The following is a 17676-nucleotide window of genomic DNA, read 5'->3' on the forward strand; positions in this document are numbered from 1 at the left end:
GCATAGGCGTATTCATCCAATGAGGCGTTGCTGGGGGGGGGCTAAAGGGGCTTAAGCCACTGGTCTTTTGGTTGTAGTTCCGGATAGAAGCTGAGGGGTTACAACCAAAAAAGCTAGCTAGCCCCTAGTTCCGACAATCCCAAAATGAGCGTAGCCACAGATCTTTTCCAGACCTAGCAACACCTCTGCATGAGAGTGTAAATGTTACTGCCGTGCCATGGGCAGAGCAAACCAAAGCGCTGTACCCTTACAGTCAAGCTATAGGATAATTTTGGACTTTGCCACTTTTAGCCAAAACTAAAAAGATCAAGTATCCCAGTACAACAAAACATTCAAAGAACTTCGTTTTTTAGTCAAAACGGCTACAGCACAAACACGCATTGCAAGAATTAGCGTTACAAAAGAAAAACGTGCAACTTTTTATTCTTTCCTGAATTCACCCTAATTACATCAAAAAATAAAATGTCCTCCTTTTTCTCGTAGGAATGAACAAAAATATGTGAATTTGGTCTGGTTACAGAATTAGAGTGCGCCGGTAGTGTGTTTACAGGTTTCGGCCGCACCCATGCACACATTTCATCAAACTCTACCACGCTTGTTGCTGGGGATCCATTTCACCAGCGCTGTTGGTGATGCTTTGTTGTTGTGCATCTCGATAAAAATTCCCTCAATTCCAGTCATGCATTGATCCTTCCAGCTGGCACCCGCATAGATTTCTGCTGCACATAATGAAATCATCCAGTGCATGCGGTGTAAACAAATCTTTATTAGTGAACAATAAATAGGTGTCAAACAGAAGGACACTTTTCTGGTAATAAATATTGATGGAGTTCCCCACAAATGCAGGTTACTTTTTTCACAGGAAATCAGTCCACAGAGATTCTCAGAGAGCACCGGTTGTTTCTGGAAAAGGATACAGAAAAAGAATGAGAAAACGTTTTAAGTAGAACTGCACATGCAGGTAAGGGGCCATAGCAGAACAAATGCTCACAGAGAATTGTGTTCGAAAGGATAAATAAATAAGATTGTGGTGCCCCAAATTCATTACATCCAGCAAGTTATGATGAGTAAAGTAGGGTACATCAGACAGACACTTGTTGATTTTTGATTTGTCAGCTTCATTGACCTGCTCTCTGGCTGGATGCAGGTGGAACAAATGCATGCCTTGTTCCTGACGTTTAAAGTGGGCCAGGGCCCTCCGATTAGAGTACAGTCTCTAATTCCACCCCCCACACCCTCTCTAAATGTTAGTACATCCACTTTGGAATCCCCTTGCGCAAAACTCTTGCTTCTGTAGTGGGAGCGTGCACACGCGAAAAGGGATTTTCTTTCATTTTGATAGTGAAACACACTGATGCAGATAAGGCAAACCCCCTTTGGGGATATGCCGGTGCTAAATGAGCACGTGACTGCAAGTACTAGAGAATGGGGAATGGGAAAAGCTCCAGGATCTGCTAAAATTCCAAGTTGCAAGGGCATGACAAACAGCTGCTAACACCAGGCCGCTGCCAGAAAATCTTGGCAACGCAACCCCTGGAGTACGACACCAACCTTCCCCAGTGCAGCCGATCCGAAGATACTCCCCAGAATATTGGGCTCATTCACTGGGCTGCATGATAGTTCATTGATCTGTCCCAGCCTACATTTTACAAATTAATGTCAGGCATGAAAGCGTGTGCACTGTTTACATGTGTGGGCCCATATTGCGCAGTGTTGGCCCCAGACCTCAGAATGGAGCCCTAAACTCTGAAATGTAGGGTGGCTCTGAATAACCATCTATTTAATTGGGGATACAGGGACGTAACTCCACCATTCTAACTAACCGGCTCAGGGGGTAGTTTGGCTTTCATTGTGTGGTATACAACCACTTGACTTATTAACAACAGGCAGGAACTTCAATGTCAAACCTTTTGCATCTCCGTAGGACTCAGTGGTGTTGTTGAACCAAAAGTGAAGCATTGAAAATTGTGATGTTGATATCTCTTTGCCTAATTTGTCACAACATGCATTAAAGTACAGGGGCTAAGTCACCTACAAGGTTCAGAAATAGCATTGAGGATCTAGAGAAAATATGCAAAACTGAACAACTAGGAGCCACACACATACTCTTCCCGTAAAGTTAAATTCAACAAAGTCCTGCACCAAGGCATCCATCTACAGTAACTCCTGGAGCAAGAATTGGGATACTTAGGAACCAGACCGAAAGACAAATCTCTTTATAAATACAATGGTAAGGCAGCCGCCCATATCCTAGATTTCATGCATATTATTAGGATTTCAACATGTCTAAAAGTTGAGATCATGAGCCATTTAGTAAAGGTCCAGTCATTTCTTATGGCCTACAGCACCCACCATAATAACAAGATTAAAAACCTTTTCTGCATCCATGGTCACCATCACATGATCTGTGTTTTCCCAAACGCCAGGAATAGCCTGTGCAAGTCAAACATGGAACACATCTGGCCTAAGCTCCCAGTTCGAAGGTATTGATTGCACCAGGGAACCTCCCCACCACCAGACTGGTGCCCAAGATGCTGCTGTTTACTCTTCTCAACCACAAGGCGCACACTCCAACTAGCCCTTGCACAGCTTCCTAAACAGCAATGTCTGACCGTACATAGTTCTCACCATCTCCTTCCTCGCCACTGCCAATAAATGGGACATCAGCAATTCGGTAAGCGTATAGAATTCCAGTGGTACTCCATATCCGTGCTGAATTCCCACTTCTTGCTCCATCACAGTGCCTCAATCAGCTCGCTGTCCTAGACAATCATCCGGAAAGGATGCATCAGATCAACCACTTCCAAGACCTGCTTCTCGTAACACGTTCTCATTGTCACTGTATAATAATTTCGGGAAACTGCGAAATACTTACTTCACTTACCACACATTCTTCACATACAACGGCTACCCTACCGCGCACCTCAACCCTCAATTCAGGATAGAGCATTGTAATGCCTTTGGAATCTCCCAGTAGAGGAGGCCAATTATTGTGCCACCACCAAGCTCTGGTGGCAGTAAAATATGTTTATTTTTGGGGCACCTCTTAGCAACCTTTGCCGCTCAGCAAGTAAAGTACTTACGTTCGCTCAGACCCGTTCAAGTTGCCGACCCCTCCGAACGAGGCCTCCCTTTGCTGCTATACAACAACCGAATCTAACACGCCATTAGACATAATTCTCGTTTCCTAATATTTCCATATTTATATACAATCATGTCTCCTACAAGGTCAGCCATAAAAGTACACAGGAACACTACAAACACTCCTTGCCCTACACCCCCATCCTACGTGATCTCAAAATAAAGGCTAGGCCTCTCTGCCTCATCAAAGTAGAGGTACTTCCTTAAGTAAGCTGGCCTCAGTCTTATTGGGGGAAGCCAAGCTTAGGGAAGAATTTTCTTTTTCTCTTCAACACGTCATAAGTCTTGAGCAGATGTTAAATTTCACCCTAGTAGTCAGAATAGAATGAAATCGTCTCTCTATGGTACATGAGCTCTCTTTTTCACCCCACACGCGAGACAACAGCCTGAGCCTTGCTCGTGCATGTGTGCAGCTGAATCCTAATGGTGCATGACAGCGTGAATCAAAAGCAGTCCCGTCGCACACTCAATACTAATCATTTTCTCTGCCACAAGTGAGTTACATCTGCAGATAATGTGCTAAAGATATAAAAAGAAAAAACCGAAGCAATGGCCTATCACATTCATTAATCTAGCTTATTCAGAAACAAAATCCTGAAGTAAAATGCAAATGTTGGTAAAGGCCTGGGGCCATGGCAGTCCAGACAGGCAACACTGAAATACATGTAGCAATATTGAGAGGGGCTCACAGGGTATAACAAGGTAGTCTCAAACTAGAGTAGTGTTGGTGTTCGTGGATGAGGCGGCAGCTGGAGTTTGGAATGCATTGGCGTTTCAGAGAGCATATTATAAAGGAAGTTTGTAATAGTACACAAGACTGGAGGGAAGATTGGAAGGCGTATCGGGAGGAGTTTGGAGCGGAGTTCCAGAAGGCAGTGGTTAAGGAACATCCAGAGGGGGTTGAATTGAGCATCTGGGATGAGGTTGGAGTTGGTCGTTTGGAGGAGGTTGGAGTTGGTCATCAGGAGGAGGTTGGAGATGGTCATCAGGAGGAGGTTACAGTGGAAGACCATGTGAAGCCAATGGAGGCAAGAGCAGAAATATTTAAAAAGGGAATGTCTGGCCCAAGAAGTGGGGTAGGAGCGAGACACTGATCTGAAGGGGATGAGCCCCACAAAAGGAGGAAGAACAAGCATGTGATGGTGTGTGGATAAAGAGCTGGAGGCTAGCAGGAGAAGGCAGGCTGTTGCAAGGAGAGAGATCAGGACTATAAGACAGGGAGTTGATAATACCCTCTTGAAATCACCTGTGGAAACAGAAGAGGGCTAAAAATAGTTGGCTCCTTCTCAGGGTTGATGAGATGCTTAGGTTACACCTACAATGCATGCTGAAGGCACAGCAACGCCTACAGGAGTTACACAGGTGGTTGGTTCTCCTCCTGCTTTTCTCTGGATAATGGCGAGTTGCAGAGACATTGCAGAGAGACTGGTTTTGAAGCTTGCAAGTGGAGGTTAAACCCCACCACTCAATTCCATAAATATTTGTAATTTGGGGAGAGGCTGTCTGGATCTATTAATTTTGTTTGGATTTTACCTGTGATGGAAGCCTTCATATTAAATAAAAACCCTTGTGACCTTAAATTGTGGGGGCTACTTGACTATGTGAAGCTTAAATAACTGTGGATATCCACGTGCATTAGGAAATCCATTAGATTATTAAGATATGTGTAATGCAATCCATGCTCATTGAGCAACTAGCTTACATCATAATCACCATGTACACTGATCAACAAGTCCTCATAATTGTCATTGTCTGTGGATATGCCAGTCCAAATTGTTTTGTGAACACCTAATTGGGTTCGGATTTGGCAACTTTGTCTGTGATAACATGCTGGTGTTTCTGTCCATTTATTAAAATAACTTTCTCATAGGTTATAGTCACATTGCTTCCCTGGGTGGCCGTGTACTTTCCATGTCTTCGTTATTTTATGTCAGCACACCAAGTGCCTGTTGCTGAATAGAGGCATGGCCTGCCTCATCTCCCTGATGCTGGAGGATGTCGATGGGTTCTGTAATAGTAAAATGCCTGCATGTTGCGGTTTGTATGGTTCCTTCAAGAAGGCCCACACAGTTCCTGATGCACCAGTCCTGTGAGCTATTGTGTTTGACTGCCTGCCCCTGAAACCCGACTTGTAACCTGATGCCTTGTGTGTGGTCCTCAGCAGCCCTCAATGCATTCTATAGCTTACGCTTCTTCTCAGCATTGTAAGATGGAAGTACTCCATGCCCTGCAGAATTGTGTATATGTACTGCAACTGTTTCACTGATTTGCTTGTGCTATCCCAGTATACGCTACTCAAGCTTTGTTCTGAAGGTCAAGTAGTCTCATCAGCTTTAACCCACTGCCTCAAGCCATACCCAATCAGACTTGGTTCTGCATGGCTTAATTGCAAAGCATTCCTCAGTTGTTTAGTTCACCCACCTCACTTGCTGAATGCTTATCGCTCAGTTAACTGAGAGCCAAGCCACGGCGCACAAGGATTTGCGGTAAGTCAAAGAGGGTGCTCTTATCTTAAGAGAACCTTTCAAGTAGGATCTTATGCACATGCCAGCGTGGAGCTGGAGGGGCCAGGGGGGCGGGGGTTCAGCATGGCCTATTTGCTTCAACACTGCTTGACCCTGTGCTGTCGCTGCAGCGTCACACTTATTTCCTCATACCACTGCACCCCTCATCTCACCTCTGGTTAGTCTACTTCTACCTCTTTGGGTTTTGTCTGGACGCTGAGCAGCTTGTATAACAAGTTAGATGGCAGTGCACAGTCACATCAGACGGCTGCCTTGGCTGTTTCCAGTCTTGGCATCTTTCCCTTCTATTTTCAGCAGTCCTTTTTCACGTGTGTCTGCTCTCGTGTTACCCAACTGAGAGTATCATGGGTTACAAACCTGTGTAATGTTAGGCTATTTCTATGCTGATCTTTGCGGATACACCATTCGATGCCACAACATTACAAAAATGTACTGTTCTGTGCATACAATTGAAGAGACACTTGTTATTAATGCAGATTACAGCGTAATAGTCATTGAAGTCAAACCCTCGATAAAGGCGAGCGCTGCGACATGAATTGTTCTAATTAATCTAAAGTGTTCAAGTTGTTGAATGTAAAAGCACAGTATCTGTGCAATGTATACAATTGTATAGATGCTTTAATGTGTTTAATAGTTATGCAGTAAACATCTATAATTTCCACAGTGAGATTCGTGCCTCGGAACCCATTGGAGCTGTGAAGACGGGATGCAGACTATTGTGGCGTCAGCAGCTGCTGAAGCCGAAGGCCCAGCTACGCAGGAAGAAATTCGTAGAGTAATAAGGACGCGACCGCAACCATCTGAGTCACTTCAGCTGCCAGTTAGACAGGAGAATCTGATAAGAAACTCAATGAGTCAGGAGTGCTACGGACACATGGGGCTTTCGCATAAAGCCTGGTGCAATGCTAACAGATGGACGCTGTAGGGGAGGCCCAGTGGGAAGAAACCTTGTTGTTTGGTGTCACGATCCCAAATCCCCCCATTCCATAAACCGAGATTGGTAGCCAGCCTCAGGCACACCAAAACCACAGTAGGTGACCTCAAGCATGCTTCCCTCATCCGCCGTATACAGAGCCGCCTCCCTTTCCACACACGCCCACCAGGGTAAAGAAAGGGTTGCTGATACACATGGTAGGGTTTTTGATCCCGTTGAGGCCGTCTTGGAGAAGACATTTTCCATTAATGTACTGCAGCAGGATGGCCCTGACACAACACTACTTGAAACCCCAAAAGACCCATTGGCAGCATAAAGGACATGCCGCAGACCACAGCTCTCCCTGCATCATTACAACAGTTGGGTGTTAGCCACATTTGATCCGTAGGCATTGGTATGTAAACCCTGCAGGTATGGAAGAATACGATCCCCAACATGACTACTCGAGTAGCAGTCATCCTGATTTTGTTAGCGATTTCACTCAGATGGTTCAGCTTCTTCTCCAGAGCCCATATGTTTGATAATGGGTGCGGGGTGAGGGGGGAGAGGGTAGCAGCATGTGCATGAGAACAGAGGGAACATTGTCATATCTGAAACAATGGAATTCATAAGGAAAGAAGCAGCGTCGATGGTCACTTTGACCAGCAGGTTTTATAAAAAAAGAAAATGTCAAGTCAGGCCTATGGTATTCATAGGGCTTGTGAAGTCAATATAGCACACCAACACAAAAAAGGGTCCCATGATTGCCTTGTGATTCTCATGCAGTGCCGTGTCTGAGTCCGGCAACTACATTACGTAGAGTCGGTCAAAGATGAGAGGCACGGGGGGGGGGGGGGGGGGTGGCGCTGTCGAGCAGCCAGCAAGATGGCCGCTTAGCTTTAACGCTCCGTGGCCCATGAGCTACATATCCGCCTCAATCAGCGGTTCTTGGGGCATACAGGAGCTGGGACCCCGAGCATTCCGCTGCCCACCGCCTCTGCATCATCCTGCCCTGTTTTGGGGCGAAAACGGACCTTGGGAGCTACTTTGCCGCAGGCTGAGGCCTCCGGGCCGCGTGACTCCTTTGCAGCCCTTCCCCCCATCGCCCCGCGATGGTTCGCTTTGCGGAGGCGGCCGGCTGCCTGACATCTGCATTACCCGGCTTGGTGCGCGGCTGCCTGGGGCACAAAGATTTCCCCCCTCTCCGCCCTCCCTCCCTGGACTTCATGGCCGGCCGCTGCTGAGAGGCGCTGTTATCTGCGTCCCGCTATCCCCGTGGGGGTGCGTTTGAGCCCGTGGCCTGCCGCCGCAGCTTTTCTCGCCGCCCGCACCCGTCCGGGGGCGGCGGTGACGGCGCCGGCCCCCCGGAGGGCGAAATCACTCTGGAATACAGCGGGGGCGCCTGGAGTGGCCCCCCCGCACTGACGCCACCTGATCACTCCTGCCTCGCGGCTCTGCCGCCGCCGACTTCGCTGGTCCCCTGAGACGGCTGGGACTGGTGGCCGTGCCGAGGCCTCCCAGTTACGGGCTCCGGCTATTGTTTGGGGGCCCGCTTCCGTCCGGATCTACTGCTGCAGGTTGGAGGCCTGCTCCTACCCGGATAGACATTTACTCTTCGTCCTGCAAAGTCCCAAGGTGAGGAGGTTGGGGGAGCTGGTCACTGCGCACTGAGCCCATCTGTTCTGCCTCATCCACGGGCTGTGCCTGTTCCACCCCACTAGGAAAGTGACCCCCACGCTCACCAGTCTCCCCCGCGACCACTCTCCTGGTGCTATTGCCACCCTGGGCGTCCGCTACTCCCCTCTCCTTAGTCTGCGCACCTACTCTGTACGCCCCAGGTGCACTGTGCACCCCGGTCTGCGCTGCCCTACACTACTGGCCCCCTCTGCCTAGGCCCTCCTGGCTCAGAGGCGGGCGCCGCAGGATATTGTCCCTCCCAGACCATACTGCCACACGGACACCTTGCTTGCCCCTCAAAGTGGGCTCACCGCCCCAGAACACGCCTGTTGAAGGTGCTCCTTGCTCCTGCCTCCTAGGCAGTCGCCGACCCATCGCTGATTAAGGGCCTAGTCCCTCTATAAACCCCCTGGGCCCCATTGCTGTCTTTCTACGATACATTCTCTGCTGTTATCAAGGTGCCCCCAAAGATGTCCGGCAAAGCACGTGAGGCCAACAAGGCTGGAGCAATGGACAAGTATGCCAAATCGCTGGCCAAGCAAGACCAAGCTGGGACTGCCCTTCAAGACGACTCGGATGCATCCCTCATGTTCTCCTCAACCGGATCTTACGTCACTCATGGAGTCTATGGCCAAAAACTTTGCGTCATTTCATGAAAAATTAGATGACATAAATGCCAATGTTGCCTCACTGCGCACCAAATTGGACCAGCATGGCACTGGGCTGGTTGAGGCCGAGACCAGAATTGGGGCCACTGAGGACAAGGTACACGTGCTCCAGAATACGGTCTCTGACTTGGTGCGAGATATGAAGCAGGTCAAGGCGAAGTGCGATGATTTGGAGTCCAGGTCCCGCAGGAATAATATCCGCATTGTGGGGGTTCCTGAGACGGCCCTCAAAGGGAAAATGGAACTCGCAGTCGAGACCCTTCTGAGAGACCTCCTGGGGGATCCTCAACTCTCCCCTTTCTTTACCATTGAGCGCGCCCATCGTTCACTGGCCCCTCGCCCCAAGCCGGGCGACTTCCCCAGACCAATTATAGCCAAGGTTCTCAGCTTCAGAGATAGAGACCACATTTTACGGCTGGCCCGTGAAAAAGGGGAACTGAGACTTGAGTCCCAGATTATCCGCATCTTTCCTGACTTCTCTGTCAACGTTCAAATGGAGCGCAGGCAATTCAATGGTGTGAAAAAAATGCTTAGAGAGAGGAAGGTGGAATATGCCATGTTGTTCCTTGCAAGGCTGAAGCTCACCCACCGTAATAAACTGTACTTTTTCACAGTCTCTGAGGAGGCGGTGAAATTTATCGAGTCCTATATTCCTGTCCCAGGCCCTGAGGGTGACCCCGTGGATGAGGGTTGAGCCTGCCTGCCATGCACCCATTACTCAAATCATTGTGGTACCGTTACCACGCCTGTCATTTGCATTTTTCTTGTAATCTCATGTATCTTTTCCCTTGTGAATTCTCCTATTGTCGTAACTCATTGTGAAGTTTCTTGTAATGCAACATGGGTCACAGCTGTATGGTTCACGGTATATTGCGGTCCTCTACTCCTACAGCCCCTACTTACTGTACCCTACTATCTTGCCTCCTTTAAAAACTTAACTTAACCACCGCTGTACGCTATTTGGTGTACTCCACCGTTCAACTATCTTAATCGGGCTCACGGCGGCAGCTACCCCCGCTGCAGTTGCAACGCCGAGTTTGGCTTGTTTAGTTCAATGGTTGCTCCCCTGTTTGGTTTGGGGGTTGGTCCAGCCCCGTTGGGCTTGGCACAAAAGCCATGATACTTTGGGTGGGTTTTTGGGCACTGCTGTGTTGGGGGTGGCAGTGAGGGAGGGGGGGAGGTGTTATTGGGGGATGTTTTAACAACAAAAATGGTAAGACAGTGGTAGCTTTTGGTAGGACACATCTGGTCACTGTACAAGTGGCCGGCACTCGTTCGACAAAATATGACACACATTACTCGGATCCCCCCTAAATTGCTACTGAATGGATATTAGGCTAATGTCTTGGAATATCAGAGGGCTCAGCAACTTCACGAAGGCACGCAGGGTCACGGCCTACGTCCAGAGGCACGGGGTCAAAATACTTTTCTTACAGGAAACTCATGCCCTCGCACAATTATCGTCCTCTCTTGCCCCGTCATGGGGCCCCAACAGATATTACACTGTGTTCTCGTCACAATCCAGAGGTGTCCTCACCTTGATTCACAAGTCCTTGGAGTTCTCCCTTCGCACCAGCCATATAGATGTCCAGGGTAGATATGTGATCCTCCACTGTTTCCTCGCTAATGCGGAATGCCTCCTGGTCAACACATATGCCCCATGCATTGATGCTCCCGATTTTTTCGACCACATCCTTGACATCCTCTTTGGCTATGTTGGGGTTCCCATCATATGGGGAGGGGACATGAATCTCATCCTGGACTCCGACTTGGACAGATCCGGTGTTGCACCTAGAACACTGTCCAGGGCCGCTCACTGCCGGTCTGGTGGATGCCTGGAGAGTACTCCACCCAATGTCGAAAGAGTTTACATTTTACTCCTCCGTCCACGACAGTCATTCCAGGATTGATCTTTTCCTTCTCTCCGCGGGGCTCATGGGCAAAACACTCACCACACAGATTCTCCCTCGCACACTCTCCGATCACTCCCCGATCAAGTTGGACATTGCCTTGCACCCGGCTCTCCCTCAGCAATCTAACTGGCGGTTTAAGTCTGACGCACTACACGATATAGTCTTCAAGGCTGACATCCTTGCAGATATCACCTCGTTTTTTTATAGCAACAAACGCCATGACACAACGGACGGGGTGAGATGGGAGGCCTTTAAGGTTTTCATCAGGGGCATGTGCATCTCCAGGGTGGCTGGGGTCCTGAAAGACATTAGAAACTCTCTGCGGCGTTCTGAGTCCAGACTTGGGGAGCTAGAGCGTGAGTATGCGGCCACCCCCTCTCCGCCCAAACTGGCACAGATTAGAACTGAACTAGACACGTTCAAGTCCTTCGCACGCAGCGAGATAAGATACCTTGCCCGCCCCGTTGCGGCCCGAAAGTATGGTGAAGGAGAGAGGCCAGGCCGTACTCTTGCCCGCCTCGCCCGGGCTGAGGGAGGTAGAGCTCGAATTGATAGTATCATCGACAATGACGGAGTGCGACATTGGTCTGACCGGCCCATTCTTGAGACCTTTGCAGATTTCTATGCAACCCTTTATGCCCAGCAACCAGAGCACAGCCCGCAGGACCTTGACGACCTCCTAGACCGCATTCCAATGTCCCTTATATCCCTAGCCACCAAGGAGCAATTAGATGCTCCCTTCACCCTTGACGAGATCACCGCTGTCATCTCGGCCCTCCCTAAGGGTAAAGCCCCCGGTCCAGATGGCGTGATCGCCGAGTTCTATCAGGAACATGTTGCCCTCCTTACTCCGCGCCTTCACGAGGTTTGGGTGGAGTCGCTGTGCCTTACCACCCTTCCCCGGTCCCTGCGTGAGGCTGTCATCACTGTGCTCCCCAAACCAGGTAAGCCTCCGGATGAGTGCGGTTCTTATAGACCCCTATCCCTTATCAATACCGATACCAAAATCATAGCTAACAGGTTCCTCTCCATCATGAAATATCTGATTCAACCAGACCAGAGCGGTTTTGTCCCTGCCCGTTCCACTGCCTTAAACATTCGGCGACTATTTAACGTCATCTCTAGAATTGACCCCCAAGCCAACGCGGTGGCCGTGACATTGGACGCCCAAAAAGCGTTCGACAAGGTCTTGTGGCAATATCTGTGGGCGGTGCTGGAGAATATGGGGATTGGCCCATACATGATGTCCTGCATTAAACTGCTATACACTAACCCTGCGGCCAGAGTCCTGGTTAACTCTCACCTGTCGGCTCCCTTCTCCCTCCACAGGGGGACACGGCAGGGGTGCCCTTTCTCTCCCTTGTTATTCGCAATGGCCATCGAGCCCGTGGCTGATAGTGTACGAAACAACCATGTGCGCAAAGGGGATTCGCCTGCGGGATACTCCTGAAAATATAACACTGTACGCTGATGATGTGCTTTTATATATTAGAGACCCCTCAGTCCACCTTGACCCGATCATGCGTGAAATTATCAAAATTGGCACATTCTCGGGCTTTACCATAAATTACTCTAAATCAGAAATCTTTCCCCTTACTCCTGCAACCTCCCAACCTGCATGCGAGTTCCCTCTCAAATGGGCACCCGAGGGCATCAAATACTTAGGGGTCCAGGTGTCCTCTTTATTGTCTGATAACTATGGGGCTGCCGCACAATATGCTCATACCAAGATGGAAAGATGGCGAAACCTCCCCCTTTCACTATCTGGGAGACTGTCCCTAATAAAAATGATAATCGTTCCAAAACTTCTGTACATATTCGCTAACATTCCACTTTGGCCTGGGAAACAATACTTTGCGGACTTGCACGCGGGGTGCGCCCGTTTTCTTTGGCATTCAGGGGCCGTGCGCAGAAAGTGGCAGCATATGACCCTACCTTACGAGAGGGGTGGCTTCAGTGCACCTGACCTCACCCAGTATTGGATAGCCGCCCAGGCCCAGCATGCTACATACTGGTACCACCACCAGGAACCCTGCCCCGCATGTTAAGCTTGAAATCCTGGCGACCGAGGAGGTGAATGTCATGTCCTTGATCCTTTTTCACTCGTATCGATCGCAGGCCCCTGCTGACCCAGTGGCCTCCACTATAAGGGCGTGGCGGCAGATACTGACGCCTTCCGGCTCCCCCCGTACTACAAATGGCTTCCCCTCTGTCTTTCCCTGGCCTCGCCCCCACACAGGATAAGCTCCTCATAAGCCACTGGTCGGACCTGGGATACAGATCATTCTCCGACCTGTTCCCTGACGGGAAATTCATCACCCCAGATACGTAGAGGCCGGCGCACTCCAGGTCCCCACTTGAGCTGCTGCAATACTTCCGACTCAGGGCGGCAGTCCAAGACAAAGGGCCTTCGTACCCGGACGAACCCCCTGAGTCCCCCGAGGTCTGCTATATAGCCAATTCCGCTGGTCGTAGGGGCATCGTATCCTCCTTGTATAAAATGTTGATGGCGCGTGCTGTTGAACCCCCCCACACTGCTCGGGATGCCTGGAGCCGGGATCTGGGATTAGACATCACAGATGATATGTGGTCCAAAATGTGCATGCACACTCGCAAGGTTTCGCCTAATTCCAGAGTTACATGTGTTCAATACCAGCTACTCAATCGCCTGTACTACACCCCCTACTCGATTGTAAAATTTGCCCGAAATCAATCCCACCCGTCAAAGATGTAGTTCTAACGAAGCAGACCACTCACACATGTTCTGGTCTTGTGGGGCATTGACCCCGTTCTGGAATGCGGTGCTGGAAACCCTCTCTGAAATAGTGGGATTCTGTGTAGATCCTGAACCTTTGTCTCTTCTGTTTGGGCTCTGGGAGGGGGCTGCAGCGAAACGGGAAGCTAAGTTTCTGAATGTGGCGGCGATTGTGGCCAAGAAATACAGTCTGCAATCCTGGAAGCGCAGATCTCCCCCTTCTCTGGAAATGTGGCTGTAGGCCCTCACCTGGACACAATCCTGCGAAGAAGACTATATTAACATGCTGCCTAGTAATGCTCGCCCTAAATACATATTGACAGAGTTTTGTAGTTACTTGAACCGCAAGATGGACCTGGAGCTCTCATCATCCCCTCCTTCTCCTTATCGGGGGGCGGATCACTCTACATGATGCATGCCTCTATTGTAATAAACCTCTGTTGGGAGTGCATATGACCTTCTGTAGAACTTGTACTTTATCATTCACGCTTCAACATGAAATGTGTGTCATAATTGTAAATTGTACTGTACTGGCTGCTACTTCTTGCCAATAAAGAAAAGTTTTAAAAAAAAATGATGAGAGGCACGCATATAAATCAGGCTGTCCCACTCAATGTCCCTCGTTCAAAAACATCTCTCCCTGTTTCACTCCCTGGTGTCATTCACAGTCTGTAGCGTAGAGTTGCTCCAGCTGCTGAAGTCCTGGTGTGTGAGTGGCCTTTCCTTGCGTATCATTGCCCAGGTGTCTCAATCTCCCTATTGGGAGATTAAGCAGGTTCCACAGCGCGCCCCAGAGGAGAGATGAGTCGGGAGGGCTTCCTGGTGCTAAATGGGGTGGTGGCTCTCCTTCCCGTCAATGGGTCTGGAACCTACAGCCACTCATGCCTTGTTTACTTCCCTTTTTGCAAAGCTGACACTTTTTGTGTCCTTTGGCTGTCATTGTCTCTTTATCTGCAAGGGACTTCCCACTGTCCTCCTCGCCTATTTCCTGCTTTTTTCTCTCCTCCAACTCTTTCTTCTTTTAACTACTCCATCTTCCCCTCACAACATGGTTTATTTCTCGGTTTCTGCAGTTCTTCACGTTCACCAACCCCTCCTGCTTTCTCCCATGCTTGTCGCTGTCCACTAACCCGAACCTCTCTTTATTCTCCCCCTCATGCTTCTGGATATTCACTGACTCCAATCTCTCCTGCTTTCTCTCTTCCTGCTGGTTGGTCATCTCCAATCTCTCTTACTTTCTCTATTCCTGCTGGATGGGCATCTCCAATCTCTCCTACTTTATCTCTTCCTGCTGGATGGTCATCTCCTCCAATCCCTCTTGCTTTCTCTCTTACCGTTGGATGGTCATCTCCTCCAATCCCTCTTGCTTTCTCTCTTACTGTTGGATGGTCCATCTCCAATCTCTCCAGCGTTCTCTCTTCCTGTTGGATGGCCATCTCCCCCAATCCCTCTTGCTTTCTCTCTTACTGTTGGATGGTCATCTCCTCCAATCCCTCTTGCTTTCTCTCTTACTGTTGGATGGTCATTTCCTCCAATCTCTCCTGTTTTCCCTCTTCCTGCTGGATGGTCATCTCCAATCTCTCCTGCTTTCTCTCTTCCTGTTGGATGGGCATCTCCTCCAATCCCTCTTGCTTTCTCTCTTACTGTTGGATGGTCATTTCCTCCAATCCCTCTTGCTTTCTCTCTTACTGTTGGATGGTCATCTCCTCCAATCTCTCTTGCTTTCTCTCTTACTGTTGGATGGTCATCTCCTCCAATCTCTCCTGCTTTCTCTCTTACTGTTGGATGGTCATCTCCTCCAATCTCTCCTGCTTTCTCTCTTCCTGCTGGATGGTCATCTCCAATCTCTCCTGCTTTCTCTCTTCCTGTTGGATGGTCATTTCCTCCAATCTCTCTCGCTTTCTCTCTTCCTGTTGGATGGTCTTCTCCTCCAATCTCTTCTAGTTCTGCCTGTTCTCCTGGATGTTCACCCTCTGCACCTTCACTTCCTCTAGCACATTCAACTCCTTTTACAACTTCACCTGTGCTTTTAACCCCTTCTACATCTTTACCTCCTCCTGCACCTTTAATTCTTTCTGCATGTTCATCTTGTCACTAGCTGCACCACTAGTCCAAATGTTCATACTATTTGCTTCCCTGCCCAAACTTCTGTAAGTGTTTCGACAATTCCCACTCATAGAGCCCAGCTACACAGACTGAAGCTTTAAAAGGCGGGTCACCATCTTGGAACCCTCACTTAGCACATTTATGTAGGAATGCATGCATGGAGTTCACAGAAAAATTGACAGGATGGAAAATGATCCTGCACCCCAACAGTAGGCTACTGCAGCTCTGGATGGGGTGATATCCTGCTGGAGACTGTGGCCAATAAACTCTTTCTCCCTATTATTAGTATATGAACCCGACCAACCCTTTGAGGCCAAAACAGCCCCACACTGCTTCTAAGGGGAAGGTGGGACCAGAGTATAAAAGCACAACAATTGTTTAGTGTGCGTTGTTCGAGACAATTTTAGCGAGCAGGTGGACAGTGTTGTAGTGCCATAGGAACAGTGTTTAAAGGGTGCTTGGGGCGAGAAGAAGAGGGCAGTAGAGGAGGTGGCAAGATCAGAACAGGAGATGGTTGCATCAAAGGAGTTGGTGGGAGTGGTTTCAGTGGAAGAGATGGTAGTAACAGCGTAGGAGATGGTAGCAACTGCAGAGGAGATACCAAGGAGAGGAGGAGGAGGTGGCGATACAACAATGAGCAATAACAGAGGAGGGAGGAGGGGAAATCCCTAGCTAGCAAAGACAGGCAGTTACATGGAGGCCAGGTTGGCCCAATGCATGCTGAGGAGGCAGGGCAAGGGGTACGATCCAGGCAAGGAGAGCAGAGGGGTAGTAGTCAGGTTGGTGGTAAAGGGAACCCAGACTTAAGAGAATGCAAAGGGCCAATGGGTAGAGGCTATGACCTTTGCTCTCTCCTCGCACTGACAGAGATATTGCCCCCATACCAACAGCTGATTTAAGAGACTCTACAACTGACTTCAAAACTGGCCACACTTGTGGAAACAAGGTCCGAAGAGAAGGCTCTGGAATCCATGGAAAACATGTAATGCTACCAGGTTTTATCTTTCACCACCTTTGGCTGAACTACATATTGCAATAAAAGCTTGTGAACAATATTTCCTAGGTTCCGTCTTCTGTGCATCCTGCATATGTTATATGTACTTGTAAAGCGCACGTTTGCCCAAAGGTATCTTGGAGCTGGAACCAGAACAGGAACACTGAAGATGCCCATATCCACAATTTAAAATAAACAAGTTTTCAGTAGATGCCGAAACGGATTATGGTTTTCAGTAGCTCTGAGAGATACGGACATATTACATAGCTCTCAACCATTTGTGTCACAAAGGCGGGTGAAAACACTCGATTTTAATTTTGGCGGGTGAGAGGCCCATTGAAACGAATGGGCGTGCTGGAGGCTTGGCGGGTGAGTCAGCTGTTTACAAGGCGGGTGACACCCGCCAAAAGCGTGTGAGTTGAGAGCTATGATATTATTCTCCCGTCGCACAGCAGCAATGGAAAAGGCTTGGCCTCCGCGCCTAGATAGACGCAGTCAGGGAACAGCAATCAGTCGAACATCTTGCGAGCAGACAGAGCATCTCGGGACATAAGGAACAAACTTTTCCCATAAATAGTCAGCCCCCTGGCCATAGAAAAGCATAGAAAGTCAACCCTCTTCACCACTGGAAGCCAGTGCAGGGAGCGAAGCACCGGGGAAATATGGGAACCAAAGGGAGACCCCGTGGCAACCTACGCTGCAGAGTTTTGGAGAAGCTGTAACCAGCACATAAAAAATAAGCTTGAGCCATAAAGAGCGAGTTGCAGTAGTCGATTTCACTTAAAATAAGCGAAGTGACAACCACAGCCCAAAGATGTCCTGGAAAGTAAGGAAGCACTTTGCGGAGAACTCTTGAGATGCAAATGGCTGGTCTTGCAAATGCTGCTGACCTGGGCTTCCGTAGAGAGTGAAGCAGTGATCTTGAAGCCCACATTCTTAACAATCACTGGTGTTGAGAAGACCCCTAGAGCAAGGGGGCCAAAA

At 49.1% G+C, this 17676-nt stretch overlaps 1 protein-coding gene across 1 annotated transcript in view; it reads right to left on the reverse strand.

The window, feature by feature from the left end:
* Positions 1-407: 407 nt before the first annotated feature.
* The window catches only part of LEAP2 (liver enriched antimicrobial peptide 2), a 51627-nt gene continuing 34358 nt past the window's right edge, over positions 408-17676 (reverse strand). Inside the window, exon 3 of the mRNA XM_069650044.1 lies at positions 408-903. Within this exon, the coding sequence (XP_069506145.1) occupies positions 867-903 (37 nt within the window). The 3' untranslated portion in view covers positions 408-866. The remainder of the gene's footprint in view (positions 904-17676) is intronic.

This window comes from Ambystoma mexicanum, chromosome 3p (assembly GCF_040938575.1).
Source record: "Ambystoma mexicanum isolate Mex_15411 chromosome 3p, UKY_AmexF1_1, whole genome shotgun sequence".
NCBI classification, from domain to species: Eukaryota; Metazoa; Chordata; class Amphibia; order Caudata; family Ambystomatidae; genus Ambystoma; species Ambystoma mexicanum.